This window comes from Pleurodeles waltl, chromosome 10, assembly GCF_031143425.1.
Source record: "Pleurodeles waltl isolate 20211129_DDA chromosome 10, aPleWal1.hap1.20221129, whole genome shotgun sequence".
Classification (NCBI taxonomy): domain Eukaryota; kingdom Metazoa; phylum Chordata; class Amphibia; order Caudata; family Salamandridae; genus Pleurodeles; species Pleurodeles waltl.
In genome coordinates, this window is record NC_090449.1 from 1040635266 (window position 1) to 1040655246 (window position 19981).

General features: G+C 45.7%; 1 protein-coding gene across 3 annotated transcripts in view; it reads left to right on the forward strand.

Annotated features, from left to right (window-relative positions):
- SLC4A7 (solute carrier family 4 member 7) overlaps nucleotides 1-19981 on the forward strand; it is a 305235-nt gene that overhangs the window by 241842 nt on the left and 43412 nt on the right. For all 3 annotated transcript variants that reach the window (XM_069212019.1, XM_069212017.1, XM_069212018.1), the window contains 3 exons: nucleotides 69-320; nucleotides 15121-15189; nucleotides 18961-19134. In XM_069212019.1, coding sequence (XP_069068120.1) covers nucleotides 69-320; nucleotides 15121-15189; nucleotides 18961-19134 — 495 coding nt within the window. The remainder of the gene's footprint in view (nucleotides 1-68; nucleotides 321-15120; nucleotides 15190-18960; nucleotides 19135-19981) is intronic.

The window sequence follows — 19981 nt, forward strand, 5'->3', positions numbered from 1 at the left end:
ACCTCTTGTTAAAGAAATATATATATCAATAGGGATTTTAAGTAACACAATCTATTTTATCTTTGCAGAAAGGGTGTGGCTACCATCTGGACTTGCTCATGGTTGCAATCATGCTTGGAGTTTGCTCCATAATGGGGTTGCCCTGGTTTGTGGCTGCCACTGTTCTTTCCATCAGTCACGTGAACAGCTTGAAAGTGGAATCCGAGTGCTCAGCCCCAGGGGAGCAGCCCAAGTTTTTAGGGATACGGGAACAACGAGTGACTGGGCTTCTCATCTTTATGCTGATGGGACTGTCCGTCTTTATGACTTCGGTTTTGAAGGTATGTCTGCTAACTACGTCTTGTCCTCAGAGTAGTATCTCATTAGACTAGTTTCTTTTGATGACATAATATTATGCATTGCAAACAAAACTTTTGTGAACTACATTTAGAGGCGTATTAGTTTGGCACATAATTAAGATTAGTTCCTGTTTTAATTTAATGATGTGTATCACTTCTCTTTATATCTACACCTAGGGAATAGCCTGGCTGTTAATTGACATCATTTACCCTGCAGCGAGATTAGTGCCTGAGTTCTGCAAATGACCATCATCATAATTCATTAAATTAGAATGCAACCTTTCAGCTGCAACACTTTCACACAACCTTAGCCAGTGCCTTTATAAAGACATAATAATCCGATTTAGCCCATTATCTGTTATTGAATGCTTACTTCTAGCCTAGGAACAGGGGAGTGGGGTAATAGTTATAAATGTAGGTGTGTCTAGATGCTTTTTTGTTTTACTCCTTAGTAGTCTTTCACTCTACTTTGCATTTAATTCAGGCCCATATCATTCTGTTGTCAGCATGGGGTTGATTGTCCATTTTTGTGCACAACATTGATGCACAAGTAGAATAATTTCCAACCAGTGCGGACATACATTTCCAAGGTGGTGACAAAAACAATCTACCAAAGCAGTCAAGTAAACCAGGCCTGGGTGGAAGTAGAGTTGTTCCAAGTAAACAGCTTGTGTCTTAACCTGATAATCCTGTCCCACCCACTGCACTTCAATATTTAATTTTGTCGTGTGTGTGTTAGGAGTGGTAAGGAGAGGGCAGGAGGTTGGGAAGGTCAGAAATGTCAATTGACCTCTTCGCCTGTCGGCAGCAAGAACAGTTGGTTGCAAACATGATCCTGATTGCAGATACAACAGAACAGAAACCCACAGGAGGTCGTAGTTAAATGTCAGGGTAGTCTCGGGTGGCACATGGTGATGAATCCCAATCTAATCCATGGTTGAGAATGATTTCTTTCATAGTTACACCTTCTGAGGGTAGCAAGGCATGCATTCATCTAGAGTAGGTAGAGAGTGGAATGTGGACAACGCGTATCACTATCAATCGGTGTAATTTAGGAATTGAGACCCGATGCATTAAAATACCTCCACTTGATCCTGAGCCATGCAGAACACTTTTTCATATAAAGCCATACAAGCCCGTTCTTAGAATCCACCCTCGTGTGGAGGTGTCAATCAGTGCTGAAGTGTGCACATTTAGCTACCACTAAACCCTCCGTAACCATCTCTACCGTGTGAATTGATTAGTAGGATATCGGAAGTGTCAAAGTACTCCCAGTTATCCAACAACCGAAATCTGTGTTCAATAATGTTCTTTAGAACTAAGGTAGTGCACCACCACCGATAATGTAGAATGCCAATAGTTGTGCAAATCTTCTTTTTATTCTTTTTTTTTTTTTTTTTTTTTTTCCTCTCTCTTATCCAATAATACATGAATTCACAACAACACCAGCCAGTGCGTTTCGTCTTTTCACATAGGACTTCTTCAGGGCTAAACAATTGGCCTCAAGTTTGATTCATTTAATCGTTGCTCTTAAGTCATTCGTACCTCCAACACAAGAATTCAATTGTAGTGCATGGAAACAAATAACAGTCAACGGGTCAAAAGATCCAGTAAGGTCAAGTCTGATCTTCAATAAATAGGCTGTGTAGCCTGGCGTGAGAGTGGGACACGCTATATTGATGTATGCAGCACTTAGCAGAGTCCTGACACCCCACTCAATAATGATTGGGATAGTTTTCAGATTTTAGACCTGTAATTGACTAGGTTCAAGCATGACCACAGCATGTGAAGGTTACATCCCTGTTGGCAGTATCTCCAACAACTCCTCATTTGATAAGTCGTCAACCGTTTCATCTCATTTGCCACGAAAATTACAGAGCGGTTCCACATTTAAGCATCATCTGTGCACGCAGACCTCATTTCCTTGCCTTTTCCCTTTCCACAGCCTCAGAGCATGAAGCAATCCATTTGTGATGCCCTAACTCTACATTTCAGCATTGCAAAACTGGGTTGTATCTTCAAGTCTCATTAATCCAATTGGACTCTACCTAATACATGAGTGCTTTTGATGGTATCCCCTAGTAATTGTCCCACTTTGCTTCTGCCTGTCCCCATGCCTAATTGACAGTGCGACCTCCAATTTGAAGTTTGGAAATTTGTGTATGAGCACATCTATTTTTATGAATCCTATGTCAGCCTCGGACCATAGCACATATTATTGGATTAGTTGAGGCTGCACTGGGAGATGTAGTCTTATACAGCAGTCAGAACATTTGTGGGCACTAGTATATTTAATGCTTCCTTTTAGTCCTACGTTGCTCGGTTTTTCAGAAGGCTGACAAGCACCAGAGTTATGACAGCTGTTGAGTCATAAATAGGACTTCACGTTTTGGGTGCTTGACGTTTGGGTGCGCGACGTTTGGATCTCTAGTTTCCCCATGCAAAGGAATTTATATTGTAGTTAGTTTGAAGCAAAAGTTTGGCACAGTTATACCTTGTTAATGCAGTACCTTTTGGTTATAGGCAGTATACCTCTGCTGGACAGTTTATCCCCTTTATTCAGCCTGGCAGTGTGTTGGTTGGGTCTCCTACATTTTGCTGTGCTGGATCCTGAGTAAGCTCCAACACACTTGAATGAGCATTCAGCCATCCAGTGCTTTCACATTCCCAATTTCTGGCACCTCTGTCTGGATCAAGGGAAAGGTTCTGCTATTTGTTCTTTCTTTGGTCCAGCACGACTCTGCTCTTGGGCTTTGTTTATTGTTATCTGTCTTCCATTTTGGCATTCTTGCGGTTGCCAGACCGACCTTCTTTGTTCAAGTCACCCATTGCAACTAGGTTCCTGAAAGGACTACAACACACGTTTTCCCCCAAACCATTTATTATGCCGCTATGTGATCTTAACCTGGTCTTTAACTTCCCCATGTGCACTTGCTCCACTTGCTGACTACTAAAACAGCATTTGTGGGGTCCTTTCATGGGGCAAGGCCTCTTTGTACAACCCCATTATGCCTACTTTTACCCAGAAAAGCTTGTCCTGAAGACCCTTTTCCAAAGGTTGTGACTCCTTTTTGTGTAGGAGAAACCATCATCTTGCCTACTTTCTTAGCTCTCCCTCACCGTTCGCGAGGAGAGATTCCACTGCCTGGGCCTAAAAAGAGTGTGGTTCTACATTAGTCACACAACAGTGCCAGGTGGACGATCAACTCTTTGTAGGATATGTGAAGTTAAGAATGGAGGCAGTGCAGAAACGAACAATCACATGGTGGATAGTGCTCTGTATAAAGCTCTCCTACGCTTTGGCCAAAAAGCACCCCCCTCAGGGTTTGCATGCTCACTCTGCCAGAACCCAAGGGGGTGACATCTTCCTTAGCTTGCAGAGTACCTGTCCTCGGCATCTGTCAAACAGCAACATGGGTGTTCTTGCAAACGTTCACCTAGCACTACTGCCTTTGTGGGCTGATATATTGTTACGGTCACTTTGCCCTTTCAGTACTAGAGAAGTTTATCGTCTTATCTGTTCGCAGACCTATATACGAGGGAGTTATTACTTTGGTATCTATTCCAAGGTAAGGAATCTGCAGCCAGAAAATGTTACTTAACCTTTGATAACACTTTATCTTGATGGCCACCAACCACAACACCCCTGATCAAGCATGCTTTTTGTACCTATTGACAGAATACAGACGAGGTCAGAGAGGGGAAACTCACACCAAAACTGGTTTTACTGTGGGTGTGTAGCCCTCATGTAGCCACACTTGGGTGGGCTACCAAGCACCCGGTGACTGAGGAAGGGTTGTGGCATCTTAAATGGGACAGGAATGTGGCATTCAGAGTTAGCCAGATGCCACACATCACTGGTACTTAATCACTAGGTTGGAGGGGACCCGGTAGCCCATTGGCGAGTGACTGTGGACCCCCCACACTCCCCTGGGATACATATGTCACCCCAAACTTCAGATCACACTGGAATCAGAGAACCGAAGGAGTGCCCATGTGTCTTTGAACTAGCACAGAGAGAGGTTGCACCATTGAAAGTACTGCGTCTGCTGCACTTTGGGCTTGCAAAGTTTGTACTATGTCAATGGCTCCTGGCTGAGAAGGGTGGGGGAGAAATTTGTTTCCCAGCACCTTCCTACAGCAGTTACTTCAAGGTTCTCCTGGAACCAGCTCCAGGGACACAAGAGCTGAAAGGGCCCAGACCGACAAGTTGGTAGCCACTGCATGTTTCCCACTGCCAGTTGCCAGGCACCCAAGAGGACAAATCCAAGATAGTCAAAAGTTTCACTTGTCTGCCAAAAGTGTTATCAGAGTCTAGATCTGTCATACCCAAGGGACACCCCCACCTCAACCCTATGAGGATTTTGCGCCAACTGTGTTGCAGACTGAGCAGTAGCTCAACATCTGCTAATGCAGCATAGAGGGCTTCCAGGGACCCCGATCTCTGTGGTCAAGATTGCCTCACTTCACCTATGGACCAAGGAGCACCCACAGTGACACCCCCCAGCCCCCGTCAACCACACCACAACCGGAGCATCCATTTAAGATCTTTTTGCCTGCTTTCCTCATCATCAGGACCACTCTGATGTCTGCGGCAGCCATGCTGGAAAGTTTGGATCTTGCTTTTAAACTCCCTGGTGGCTAAGGTAACTGTCCAAAATATATTTTCTGACCCTAAAGACCTCTATGGTGCCAGACATGGTCGCCCAACTCTAGCTGGAGTTGTCAAACTAATTGTTTCACACTTTGCAGAAGTTTACAAACTTTTTTTTAAATGCTAAAATCCATATCTCCGGAACGCCCTGGAAGATTTTCATGATCAGGTTCTCTAAAGTCATTAAAATATATTCTATTTTTATGAATTGGCAACTCATCATTTTCATGTTGTTACTTTCTTATTTTGTTGTTGGGTGTTATTAAATGCTTTACACATTGTTCCTTTCCTAAGCCTTACTGCTCTTAGCCACAGTGTAAGGAAATGCCTCCTTGGCATGGTTACCCCCTGACTTTTTGCCTTTGCTGATGCTATGTTTTGAATTGAAAGTGTGCTGAGGCCTGCTAACCAGGCCCCAGCACCAGTGTTCTTTCCCTAACCTGTACTTTTGATTCCACAATTGGCACACCCTGGCACCCAGATAAGTCCCTTGTAACTGGTACCTCTGGTACCAAGGGCCCTGATGCCAGGGAAGGTCTCTAAGGGCTGCAGCATGTATTATGCCACCCTAGAGACCCCTCACCCAGCACAGACACACTGCTTACCAGCTTGTGTGTGCTAGTGAGAACAAAATGAGTAAGTCGACATGGCACTCCCCTCAGGGTGCCATGCCAGCCTCTCACTGCCTATGCAGTATAGGTAAGACACCCCTCTAGCAGGCCTTACAGCCCTAAGGCAGGGTGCACTATACCATAGGTGAGGGTACCAGTGCATGAGCACTGACCCTACAGTGTCTAAGCAAAACCTTAGACATTGTAAGTGCAGGGTAGCCATAAGAGTATATGGTCTGGGAGTCTGTTTTACACGAACTCCACAGCACCATAATGGCTACACTGAAAACTGGGAAGTTTGGTATCAAACTTCTCAGCACAATAAATGCACACTGATGCCAGTGTGCATTTTATTGTAAAGTACACCACAGAGGGCACCTTAGAAGTGCCCCCTGAAACTTAACCGACTATCTGTGTAGGCTGACTGGTTCCAGCAGCCTGCCACACTAGAGACATGTTGCTGGCCTCATGGGGAGAGTGCCTTTGTCACTCTGAGGCCAGTAACAAAGCCTGCACTGGGTGGAGATGCTAACACCTCCCCCAGGCAGGAGCTGTAACACCTGGCTGTGAGCCTCAAAGGCTCACCCCTTTGTCACAGCACCGCAGGACACTCCAGCTAGTGGAGTTGCCCGCCCCCTCCGGCCCCGGCCCCCACTTTTGGCGGCAAGGCCGGAGAAAATAATGAGAATAACAAGGAGGAGTCACTGGCCAGTCAGGACAGCCCCTAAGGTGTCCTGAGCTGAGGTGACTCTAACTTTTAGAAATCCTCCATCTTGCAGATGGAGGATTCCCCCAATAGGATTAGGGATGTGACCCCCTCCCCTTGGGAGGAGGCACAAAGAGGGTGTACTCACCCTCAGGGCTAGTAGCCATTGGCTACTAACCCCCCAGACCTAAACACGCCCTTAAATTTAGTATTTAAGGGCTTCCCTGAACCTAAGATTTTAGATTCCTGCAACAACAAGGACTGCCTAGCTGAAAACCCCTGCAGAGGAAGACCAGAAGACAACCACTGCCTTGGCTCCAGAAACTCACCGGCCTGTCTCCTGCCTTCCAAAGAACTCTGCTCCAGCGACGCCTTCCAAAGGGACCAGCGACCTCGGAATCCTCTGAGGACTGCCCTGCTTCGACGACGACAAACTCCCGAGGACAGCGGACCTGCTCCAAAAAGACTGCAACTTTATCCAAAGGAGCAGCTTTAAAGAACCCTGCAATCTCCCCGCAAGAAGCGTGAGACTTGCAACACTGCACCCGGCGACCCCGACTCGGCTGGTGGAGAACCAACACCTCAGGGAGGACCCCCGGACTACTCTACGACTGTGAGTACCAAAACCTGTCCCCCCTGAGCCCCCACAGCGCCGCCTGCAGAGGGAATCCCGAGGCTTCCCCTGACCGCGACTCTCTGAAACCTAAGTCCTGACGCCTGGAAAAGACCCTGCACCCGCAGCCCCCAGGACCTGAAGGACCGGACTTTCACTGCAGAAGTGACCCCCAGGCGTCCCTCTCCCTTGCCCAAGTGGAGGTTTCCCCGAGGAAGCCCCCCCCTTGCCTGCCTGCAGCGCTAACGAGATCCCTTGATCTCTCATTGACTTCCATTGCGAACCCGACGCTTGTTCTAACACTGCACCCGGCCGCCCCCGCGCCGATGAGGGTGAAATTTCTGTGTGGGCTTGTGTCCCCCCCGGTGCCCTACAAAACCCCCCTGGTCTGCCCTCCGAAGGCGCGGGTACTTACCTGCTGGCAGACTGGAACCGGGGCACCCCCTTCTCTCCATTGAAGCCTATGCGTTTTGGGCACCACTTTGAACTCTGCACCTGACCGGCCCTGAGCTGCTGGTGTGGTAACTTTGGGGTTGCTCTGAACCCCCAACGGTGGGCTACCTTGGACCAAGAACTGAACCCTGTAAGTGTCGTACTTACCTGGTAAAACTAACAAAAACTTACCTCCCCCAGGAACTGTGAAAATTGCACTAAGTGTCCACTTTTAAAATAGCTATTTGTGAATAACTTGAAAAGTATACATGCAATTGAAATGATTCAAAGTTCCTAATGTACTTACCTGCAATACCTTTCAAACAAGATATTACATGTTAAATTTGAACCTGTGGTTCTTAAAATAAACTAAGAAAAGATACTTTTCTATAACAAAACCTATTGGCTGGATTTGTCTCTGAGTGTGTGTACCTCATTTATTGTCTGTTAATGTACAACAAATGCTTAACACTACTCCTGGGATAAGCCTACTGCTCGACCACACTACCACAAAATAGAGCATTAGTATTATCTCTTTTTACCACTATTTTACCTCTAAGGGGAACCCCTTGGACTCTGTGCATGCTATTCCTTACTTTGAAATAGCACATACAAAGCCAACTTCCTACACACAGTTACCCAGGGTTGAGCACAGGGTTAGGTAAATGTACCTGATTGGACCCAAGATGGTGTTTGAGTATCCTGCACGATAAGGCATCAATGCCAAATCATATAGTACACCCATATCCACAAAAGGTAGTAAACAGATCGTTCGATGGCATCTGTCGCTGTAGATACACATGGTATGCATGAGCTCGCCATCTGGTGTTGGGTCGGAGTGTTACAAGTTGTTTTTCTTCGAAGAAGTGTTTTCGAGTCACGGGACCGAGTGACTCCACCTTCTGTGCTCATTGCGCATGGGCGTCGACTCCATCTTCGATTGTTTTCTTTCCGCCATCGGGTTCGGACGTGTTCCTGTCGCTCCGAGTTTCGGAACGGAAAGATAGCTGAAGACGGAAGATTTTCGACGGTATCGTTGCGATCCGGTTAGAGATAGACACATACGACGACGCGTTGAACATCGAAGCGCTTCGGTGCCCTTCGGGGTAGATTTCGGCACCCCGTCGGGGCCTAGTCGGCCCGACCGCGTGGAGGACAACGCCGATGGAACGGACCCCGTTTCGATTCTGCCCCGAATGCCACAACAAATATCCTTATACGGACCTACACTCGGTCTGTAATCTGTGCCTGTCACCCGAGCACAGCGAAGAATCCTGTGAGGCCTGTCGGGCGTTCCGGTCCCGAAAAACTCTGCGCGACCGTCGAGCGAGAAGACTGCAGATGGCGTCCACGCCAAAAGAGCGTCGACAGTTCGAGACAGAAGAGGAACAGGAGGAATCCTTTTCCATCCAGGATTCAGACTCCGACGAGCTACACTCTACAAGAACTGTGAGTAAGACGTCGAGATCAAACCTTAAAAAAGGAAAGAAGGCCCAGGGGACGCCACTGCCAACCGGCCATGGCTCCACCCAAATTCTCGGTGACCAACAATCGGCACCGAAAAAGGCCCATTCAGTGTCGAGATCGTCCGACTCCGGTCGAGACACCGGCACGCAGCCTCCTCGACACCGAGAGAGTGCTAAACAGAAGCATCGACACCGAGAGTTCGGTGTCGACACGGATCGACGCCGAGACAGTGGCGCCGAAGACCATAGAGGCCCAGAATTTTCGGCACAGAAAAAGAGGAAGGTTACCTCGGAGCCGAAAAAACAATCGACAGGGTTTTCGGAGCCGAAAAAAGCGACATCAGACCCTGTTTCTGGCTCCTACACTGAAGAGCATTCTATGTCTTCTCAAATGAAGAAACATAGATTTGAACAAGAACTGCAATCCACTGACGTGGATCACACGCAAAAGCGTATCTTTATTCAGCAGGGGACTGGGAAGATCAGTACCCTTCCACCTGTCAAACGAAAGAGAACGCTTCAGTTTACTCCTCAGCAACAAACAGCACAAAATGTAACACCTCCTCCCTCGCCTCCACCTGTAACTCCGGCTTCGCCAACTTACACCCCGTCACATTCGCCAGCTCACACCGCCATGAGCCACGATGACCAAGATCAGGATGCGTGGGACTTGTACGACGCACCAGTGTCTGATAACAGCCCAGACACATACCCAACTAGGCCATCACCACCGGAAGACAGCACAGCCTACTCACAAGTGGTGGCTAGAGCAGCACTATTCCATAATGTGGAACTACACTCGGAACAAGTAGAGGATGATTTTTTATTTAACACCCTCTCCTCAACCCACAGCTCCTACCAAAGCCTGCCGATGCTCCCAGGCATGCTACGCCATGCAAAGGACATTTTCAAGGAGCCAGTTAAAAGTAGGGCAGTGACGCCTAGGGTGGACAAAAAGTATAAGGCGCCTCCTACGGACCCTGTATTCATCACCTCTCAGCTGCCACCAGACTCTGTGGTGGTAGGGGCTGCCAGAAAACGGGCAAACTCACACACTTCTGGGGATGCACCTCCCCCAGATAAAGAAAGTAGGAAGTTCGATGCAGCCGGGAAGAGGGTTGCTGTCCAAGCAGCAAACCAGTGGCGCATCGCAAATTCACAAGCGCTGCTAGCGCGATACGACAGAGCCCACTGGGATGAGATGCAGCATCTCATTGAACATCTCCCAAAAGATCTGCAAAAAAGAGCAAAACAGGTTGTTGAGGAGGGTCAAAACATTTCCAACAATCAAATACGCTCCTCCATGGATGCAGCAGACACGGCCGCAAGAACCATTAATACGTCGGTTACCATCCGTAGGCACGCATGGCTCAGAACGTCTGGATTCAAGCCAGAAATTCAGCAGGCAGTGCTTAACATGCCAGTAAACGAGAAACTTCTGTTCGGTCCGGAGGTCGACACAGCCATAGAAAAGCTCAAGAAGGACACTGACACTGCCAAGGCCATGGGCGCACTCTACTCCCCGCAGAGCAGAGGATCTTATAACACCTTCCGCAAAACACCTTTTAGAGGAGGGTTTCGGGGTCATGCCACACAAGCTAGCACCTCACAGTCCGCACCGCCCACCTACCAAGGACAGTACAGGGGAGGTTTTCGGGGCCAGTATAGAGGGGGGCAATTTCCTAGGAATAGAGGAAGATTTCAAAGCCCCAAAACCACTACCAACAAGCAGTGACTCACACGTCACTCACCCCTCCCACACAACACCAGTGGGGGGGAGGATACATCAATATTACGAAGCATGGGACAAAATAACTACAGACACATGGGTCCTAGCAATTATCCAACATGGTTATTGCATAGAATTCATGCAATTCCCTCCAGACATACCACCAAAATCACAAAATTTATCAAAATACCATTCACAGCTTCTAGAGATAGAAGTTCAAGCACTACTGCAAAAAAATGCAATAGAATTAGTACCAAGCACACAAATAAACACAGGAGTTTATTCACTGTACTTCTTGATACCAAAAAAGGACGAAACACTGAGACCAATTCTAGACCTCAGGGTAGTAAACACATTCATCAAATCAGACCACTTTCACATGGTCACACTACAAGAAGTGTTACCATTGCTCAGAAAACACGACTACATGACAACCCTAGACCTCAAGGACGCATATTTCCATATACCAATACATCAATCACACAGGAAATATCTAAGGTTTGTATTCAAAGGAATACATTACCAATTCAAAGTATTGCCTTTTGGTTTAACAACCGCTCCAAGAGTATTCACAAAATGCCTAGCAGTAGTCGCTGCACACATCAGAAGGCAGCAAATACATGTGTTCCCGTATCTAGACGACTGGCTAATCAAAACCAGTTCGCTCACACAATGCTCAAACCACACAAATCAAGTCATACAAACCCTCTACAATCTAGGGTTCACCGTCAACTTTGCAAAATCAAACATTCTGCCAAGCAAAGTACAGCAATATCTAGGAGCCATAATAGACACGACAAAAGGAGTAGCAACGCCAACTCCACAAAGGATCCACAATTTCAACAGGGTCATTCAACACATGTCTCCAAACCAAACAATACAAGCAAGAACAATACTACAGCTCCTAGGCATGATGTCCTCATGCATAGCCATTGTCCCAAACGCAAGACTGCACATGAGGCCCTTACAACAGTGCCGAGCCTCACAGTGGTCTCAAGCACAGGGTCACCTTCTAGATCTGGTGTTGCTAGACCGCCAAACTTACCTATCGCTTCTATGGTGGAACAGTATAAATTTAAACATAGGGCGGCCTTTCCAAGACCCAGTGCCACAGTACGTAATAACAACAGATGCTTCCATGACAGGGTGGGGAGCACATCTCAATCAACACAACATAAGAGGACAATGGAACATACATCAAACAAAACTGCATATAAATCATCTAGAATTATTAGCAGTTTTTCAAGCACTAAAAGCTTTCCAACCAATCATAACCCACAAATACATCCTTGTCAAAACAGACAACATGACAACGATGTATTATCTAAACAAACAAGGAGGAACACATTCAACGCAGTTAAGCTTGTTAGCTCAAAAAATATGGAAGTGGGCAATCCACCATCAAATTGGTCTAATAGCACAGTTTATTCCGGGGATCCAGAATCAGCTGGCAGACAATCTCTCTCGAGATCACCAGCAAGTCCACGAATGGGAAATCCACCCACAAATTCTGAACACCTACTTCACACTCTGGGGAACACCACAAATAGACTTATTTGCAACAAAAGAGAACGCAAAATGCCAAAACTTCGCGTCCAGATACCCACACAAGCAATCCCAAGGCAATGCCCTATGGATGAACTGGTCAGGAATATTTGCTTACGCTTTTCCTCCTCTCCCTCTCCTTCCTTACCTAGTAAACAAATTGAGTCAAAACAAACTCAAACTCATTTTAATAGCACCAACGTGGGCAAGACAACCCTGGTACACAACACTGCTAGATCTATCTGTAGTACCACACATCAAACTGCCCAACAAACCAGATCTGTTAACGCAACACAACCAACAGATCAGACACCCGGACCCAGCATAGCTGAATCTAGCAATCTGGCTCCTGAAATCCTAGAATTCGGACACTTACAACTTAGCCAAGAGTGTATGGAAGTCATAAAGCAGGCCAGAAGGCCATCCACTAGACACTGCTACGCAAGTAAGTGGAAAAGATTTGTTTGGTACTGCCATCATAATCAGATACAACCACTAGAGGCAACTCCAAAACATATAGTAAATTACTTGCTCCATTTACAAAAAGCAAAGCTAGCCTTCTCTTCTATTAAAATACACCTTGCAGCAATATCTGCATACCTGCAAACTACATATTCAACTTCCTTGTATAGGATACCAGTTATCAAAGCATTCATAGAAGGGCTTAAAAGAATTATACCACCAAGAACACCACCTGTTCCTTCATGGAACCTAAACGTGGTTCTAACAAGACTCATGGGCCCACCTTTCGAACCCATGCACTCTTGCGGAATACAATTCCTCACCTGGAAAGTTGCCTTTCTCATCGCCATTACATCTCTAAGAAGAGTAAGTGAAATTCAAGCGTTCACAACACAAGAGCCTTTTATACAAATACATAAAAATAAGGTCGTCCTACGACCTAATCCAAAATTTTTACCAAAAGTTATTTCTCCATTCCATCTAAATCAAACGGTAGAACTACCAGTATTCTTCCCACAGCCAGATTCTGTGGCTGAAAGAGCACTACATACATTAGATGTCAAAAGAGCATTAATGTACTACATTGACAGAACGAAGAACATCAGAAAAACTAAACAGCTATTTATTGCATTCCAAAAACCTCATGCAGGTAACCCAATATCAAAACAAGGTATAGCCAGATGGATAGTTAAATGCATCCAAATCTGCTACCTTAAAGCAAAAAGACAACTGCCCATTACTCCCAGGGCACATTCAACAAGGAAAAAAGGTGCTTCAATGGCCTTTTTAGGAAACATCCCAATGCAAGAAATATGTAAGGCAGCCACTTGGTCTACGCCTCACACATTCACCAAACACTACTGTATAGATGTGCTATCCGCACAACAAGCTACAGTAGGTCAAGCTGTATTAAGAACTCTATTTCAGACAACTTCTACTCCTACAGGCTAAACCACCGCTTATGGGGAACTAACTGCTTACTAGTCTATGCATACCATGTGTATCTACAGCGACAGATGCCATCGAACTGAAAATGTCACTTACCCAGTGTACATCTGTTCGTGGCATCAGTCGCTGAGATTCACATGGACCCACCCACCTCCCCGGAAGCCTGTAGCAGTTCAGAAGTTACCTTCAATTTTGTACATTTGTATATATATTACTTAATCCTTTAATAGGTACATACTTACATTTTTCATTGCGCGGGCACTATTACTATAGTACAACTCCTACCTCACCCTCTGCGGGGAAAACAATCGAAGATGGAGTCGACGCCCATGCGCAATGAGCACAGAAGGTGGAGTCACTCGGTCCCGTGACTCGAAAACACTTCTTCGAAGAAAAACAACTTGTAACACTCCGACCCAACACCAGATGGCGAGCTCATGCATACCATGTGAATCTCAGCGACTGATGCCACGAACAGATGTACACTGGGTAAGTGACATTTTCATTCTGAAAGCTGGCAACTTAAATTGAACCTCTGATGGCAGCCTGGCGAGGTTGTCAGGTTGGTACTTTTAATGTATTCTAAGATTCACTGAACACCTCTTCACAACAAGTTGTTTGAAATGTGCTTTGGACTGTGCTGACGTTTCCTCCCAATCCATTACCTTTGGTTACAAATTTAAAAAAAAATGTGTAAAATAGTCACAGAGAAAGGTGAATGTAGCAGTTTTATCTGGATTTCAAAGGCTTACACTGTTTTGCTGGACCACCTTATCTGGTACAGTGCCCGGACAGGGGGCATTTGCACCTATAGCAACCGCTGTCTGCTTTGGTGGGTTTAATATAAATTGTCATTGTGCTGTGATTCACACGGGACATCGAAGAAGCACAGTTTGCCAGTAAGGCTGTGCAAAGGGTGGAACTGTACCAAAAAGGTCATGTAAAGATTGTGTTTCACAACTCATTCGTGATGCTGTGTCCATACTTTTTAGATACATCCCTGTACTCTATTCCGTTTTGTTGGTTCTCCCCGTACAAAGTGTATATATAACCAGTATCTGAGCTGCTTAATTTAACAGCCGACTTAGAAAATCCTTTCACTCTGGTAATGTTTTTGCAGTATAGAGCTATGGGTGATAAAGCTTCGGAAAGTATATTTTCCTCTCGTTTAATGGCATCTTCCTTTTTTCTTTTGGCATTGTCTACTCCCAGCTTACTGTGGCCCCACTTTGTCATCTTGGCTTAAGCGTCAAGCTCACAAATCCGGTCATACACAGCCTCATAATAAATCTTTCCTTAGTTGCAAGCTCTTACTTTCTAAATCTGTTTCATACAAACATCAAATAATGCAGTAGGGATTATTTTAAAGTAGGATCTAATCCAAGCATGTCCATTAGGTGTGATTCCAGTTTGGGTCTCTTTGCTTGGTTCTTATAGATTTATTACTCGAACATTGTGCAACCGCTCCACACACCGCCCACGATCAAGGTATAATAAAGTGTCTTTAAATTGTGGAAAATGAGGACTCTGATGTTAAGCCTTATTGAAACTTTGTGAATAGTACCATCTTCTACATTTCTTTGTTTAATATTTATTTAAAAAATTGTGTTTTTCAGTTTATTCCAATGCCTGTGTTGTATGGGGTTTTTCTCTACATGGGGGCATCCTCCCTTAAAGGAATCCAGGTGAGGATATTCTAGTTAACTTTTATGTTGGTACAACCAAATTGTGCTACAACGAAGTCTTTTGCAAACTGCATGAGCTTTATAATCTTTTGGGTTAATGTGCTGGTTATTACATCTTGTGGCAGTACTGAATTACATGTGAGCATAGGGAAAATATTAGCTTGGTATGATTTTATCTTTTCAATCTGTTTCAGCATTGCAGGCAAAAAAAACGAATGGAATGTGCCATCCATAGTCTGTAATTTCCTTGTAATAGTGCATTTGACAAATGGTAAATTGGGACAACATGATATTGCCTTATCTTTCATTTGGCCATATAGCATAGCCTGAGAGCACTTTATGGTTTAACTGGTGAATTAAGCTACTGACGCAGATGACTTATTAATCAAACATAGGCGATTGGTAAAGTGACGGGGTATGCTGATTGCTTAGATGACTAGTAAGTAAGAAAATGTAAAGTTGTAGTGCTATGTTTGCAAGAAGTAATTACATTCTTCAGTAAGTTACAAGCACTTGATTAATCTAATGGTGACCTGCATAAGTTGCTTTCTTGTCCCCTATTTTAGAATTATGCAGGTGGATTTTATGTATTTTGTGTTACAGGCTACGTTTCAAGAGGCATTTAATTCAAAGGATGAGTTTACTCGGAGTTCCTTATATTTTCCTCTCCCGTTTGATGGCATCTTCCTTTTTCTCTTGGCATTGTCTACTCCTAGCTTACTGTGGCCACGTTTTGTCATCTTGTTTTCATCTGCAGTCCTAAAAAATTTATGCCTTGTGTTTTTTTTTTTTTTTTTAAATATTCATTTTGTTGTTGAAAAATACTGTTTTCTCCCAGTTATGAAGCTTAAGCCGAATTGTTGAGACGGAAAAAGTCTGCTGCAAGGTAATGGACCCCTGTCCCTAGTGCCCAACTCTTTACTGATGTCTGGATGCCTAATGCTGATTTTTGTGTGTTGTTTTTTTTTTTGCCATATGCAAACGCAGTTCCTGCGTGTGTCCCAAGACATGAGCCTATTTCATATTGCAGCCTTGTTGGAAATCTACTCCCTGTGCCAGGAGTTAAGCAGCACAACCGCAGTGGTGGCAGTATATTGTGTAGTGATCAGGTCCTTTTTAACCTGTCACTAGGGTGCGGCCTACAGGCTCGCTCACCTTTTTAAAGTTCCACTGCTGTGTGCTTAACTCTCCCCTTGGCCCACATCAGTTAGAAGTAAAGTGCTGCGCAGTGCAGGAGGATTGACAGCAAGCGTTTGTATGCGTTTCGAGGAAGTGTACTGTAATAGAGCAGTGCTGTGCAATGCATGCATGCATAGTGAGGCATGTATTGGGTGTATGTATACCAGAGAGGAGTACATTACATGAGATGTAGTTCTGCACTAAGTGTATGGCTAGTGCATGTACTGGGTGTATGTGTACCCGTGAAGAAAATATATGAAGGGTGTAGTGTTGTGCAGTGCACACAAGATATGTGATGGCAGGGGGTGTGCCTGAAAGGAGCATGCAAAGGCACAATACCGAAAGGTTACAGGACTGAGAATTATGCGCAGTGAATGTGTGCTGAATGTATGTGTGGCTGGGATTGCACAATACATGGAGGTAACGGTGCTGGACAGTGTGTGCACAATGTGCAACCACAGAGTGCAGATGTGCCTGCACTGGTACATTGCATGAAGGACCTTGGCTTCCATTTGGGGAAGCCCAGGCCTGCCTGGTGAAGACATGAGGTAGGGGAATCCCACACCAGTCAGATTTGCGTATGCATGCATTCCTGTGAGCTGGATGGGACACTGGAGGAGGAAGAGAGGGGCTCCCCTATACACTTCAAAGGGTGCTCTTAGATTCGGTGAGATCACAAGGAAGGAGTCTGGATACATCTCAGGAAGAAGAATGGGGCGGATAAGGAAATCCTAAAGAGTAGGGCTGGTAGCCCACAATTAACCTTTTGATGCCCATGTCATAATGGCTTACATCCAGGTAAGCCATTCCCAGGTGTGAGTTCTAGTCCTTCTGTGGCTTTTGTTGTGGAACGATCTGCTTCAGAGGTTCTCCTGCTGCGACACTGTTTCAAAAGGAGAAGTATGCACTTCAAAAGAAGCGGACCCCCAACATAACTTCAAAGACCCAGACCCTAAATTACATTTAGTGTCTAAAAATGAACTATAAGAAGAGGAGGTTGAGACCCCCCAAAATATCTGTTCAAGACATATACCTCTGACCATGATTGGAGGGCAAGGCTTGCTAGTCTGTGCGCTGGGTAAGGGGACACCACCCAGGGAAACACAGACCACCTGCCTTGGGGCCTAGCGCACCGGCTCCTTTCTGCTTGCCAATACCACTGTGCTGTGTGAGTGTTTGGAGTGAGCGAGGTCCAGGGGGAGCCCTATCGAGTGGACTTCCTGTGTGAGGAGACAGCTGCTGCACTGACTGGTTGTTGCCTGTGTTCAGACTCCGGTCAGTGACCCTCAAACGTCTGGAGAGGGCTGCTGTGAAGATAGCCATGATTGGAGTGCTGCATGGGAAGAGTTAAAAAGCTGTACAGCCTTGTTGCAGTGACCCCGCATGTCAAGAGATGCTGCAGTGGAATGGACTACTGTGTGGTGAGGGCCAGTGCCTTGGTTGCTAGTGCTGCGGCCACTCTGTATACCAGGAAGCACTATTGGTATCGAGTGCTGTGGAGGTGCCACCTGAGAGCTGAGGTTGGGACCTGTAGGTCACAAGGAAGCATTTCGGATTGCACCCGAGTTGCCCCAGTGAACTGAGGAGGATGCTGTGGGCACTTTGCAACATCTCAGGGAGCATCACAATCAAACCCCTTATCCCATGTTGAGGAATGTAGAGCCTACTGTGCAGGGGGAGCACTGGAGCTACTCTGATCATTGCTGGAGCCAACAGCAAATAAGATCAAAGGAGAGCCTGCGTATATTGGAATCTGCCGTGCCTCCCATGTGGAGCCAACTCCAGACAGGACTGGAGCCTTGCAAGTGCCCGCAGACCGGGCACAGGCCGAGACGATGCACGCTGCTGGAGCAGGGGGCCCAGAGGACTCACTGACAAGACCACTGGAACACCAAGACACTTAACTATTTTCTAAGGGCCTGAGTAGACTCTTGCATTAAGGCCTACTAGTTGGCATTCCCTGGATGCAGCCACCAGTGAAAGAGAAGTAACCCGAACCACAATAGAAAGACTGGGTGGGACAGGGAGTTGCCAGTGAACCGCTGGAGCCCCAACCTCAAGGGGAATGTATGATTGTAAGATTCCTTTGAATGTGTAGAGTGAGAAATAAAAGTTGTTTTTATCATAAAAATAAGATAAGCACTTGACTGGACATTGAGTTAGGAGTCGTGCCAATAAATCAGAGTCCACAGTAATCTGTATTCACTCTCTCAAACATCCACCCTCCCCCATGTCTTTGACTGCACATCCTTAGTTACAACTGAGAGTCAAGTGCAGAAGAGAGATGGGGATCCATAGTAGGTTGACGATCAGCCAGCAAACCAGGAGCAAAAGGCTTTAAACCACCATAGTTGGGCCCAGTAACCCCTGGCGTGCCTCGTGGCCCTCCTGAAAGGGGTTCTGACAACATTAGTGGCTTCTTTGTGTATTTTATTTTTATTAGATGCACAACATTTGTCAGCTTTCTGAATTGGGTAGGTTTAATAGTTCTGATTACCTCTGAGTAAAATAGGGTGATGTGGAAAGTAGACACTTTCCTAAAGTCAGTTTTTGAATAATTGTATTGAATGTCTCATTTCTTCTGTCTCGCAGTTCTTTGACCGCATACAGCTGTTTGCCATGCCTGCCAAGCATCAGCCCGACTTGATATATCTACGCTACGTTCCTCTGTGGAAGGTTCATGTCTTTACAGTCATCCAGCTTACCTGCCTGGTCCTTTTGTGGGTGATTAAAGCCTCTGCCGCTGCTGTCGTCTTCCCAATGATGGTGAGTTAGTAGTCCACGTGCCCCAATATAAGAACCAGCATGCACATGTAACCGAGAACCTATGGATGGGGTTTGTAGAGCATTCTAGTTCAGACAGTAGGGTGATAGGTGACTAGTTATCACAAGAAGTCCATCAAACCCCAACTATAGGGTGTTACTAAAAAAGATGGCTTCCCTCACCCACTTATATTTTATTGTGAATTGACTTGTCAGTTGACAAAGTAGCAAAAGTAGCTTGAGTCTGGAACCCTCTGTCACCCCTCTTCCCAGCCTGGGACAGGAGCCTTCGCCTGGGATCGATACATAGCCACAAAATAGAGGTGTACTTTATAGCAAATTTGGAGACCAGCCATTCACAGACTAAACACACAGGCATTTGCGACACACAAGCTCCTCGCCTCTCAAGCTACACGCAAGGGAATACTAGTACGAGGCCTCCCCACCCTGGGAAGGTCTGTCCTACTAAAGTATTTATTGTCCATTGCGAAAACCACCAGTCAGCTGAGAACCTCATGGAAGACGCCAACAACCACCCCCAACTATAATTGATTTGTACACTTAGGTGTACCTCCTTTCAGCAGCATATGACTGTACTGTAGAGAGGCTCCTGATAGAAATTGTACTTATTCAATCAAGTGAAGAGTTAAACAGGACCGGGTAGCCTAGCTTTTCCAACACATGCACTTCTGTCTCAACACATGCTTGCTAGAGATGTCAAAGCGCAGGCCAGTATTGCAAGGGGAGGTTGGCATTTCATCTAGCTATCTAGTTAATAGGTGGTCCTGCTTAAAGCACAGTCATTTTTTGGCAGGTATATCATGAAGTTATAGTAATGGGAAAATAGACA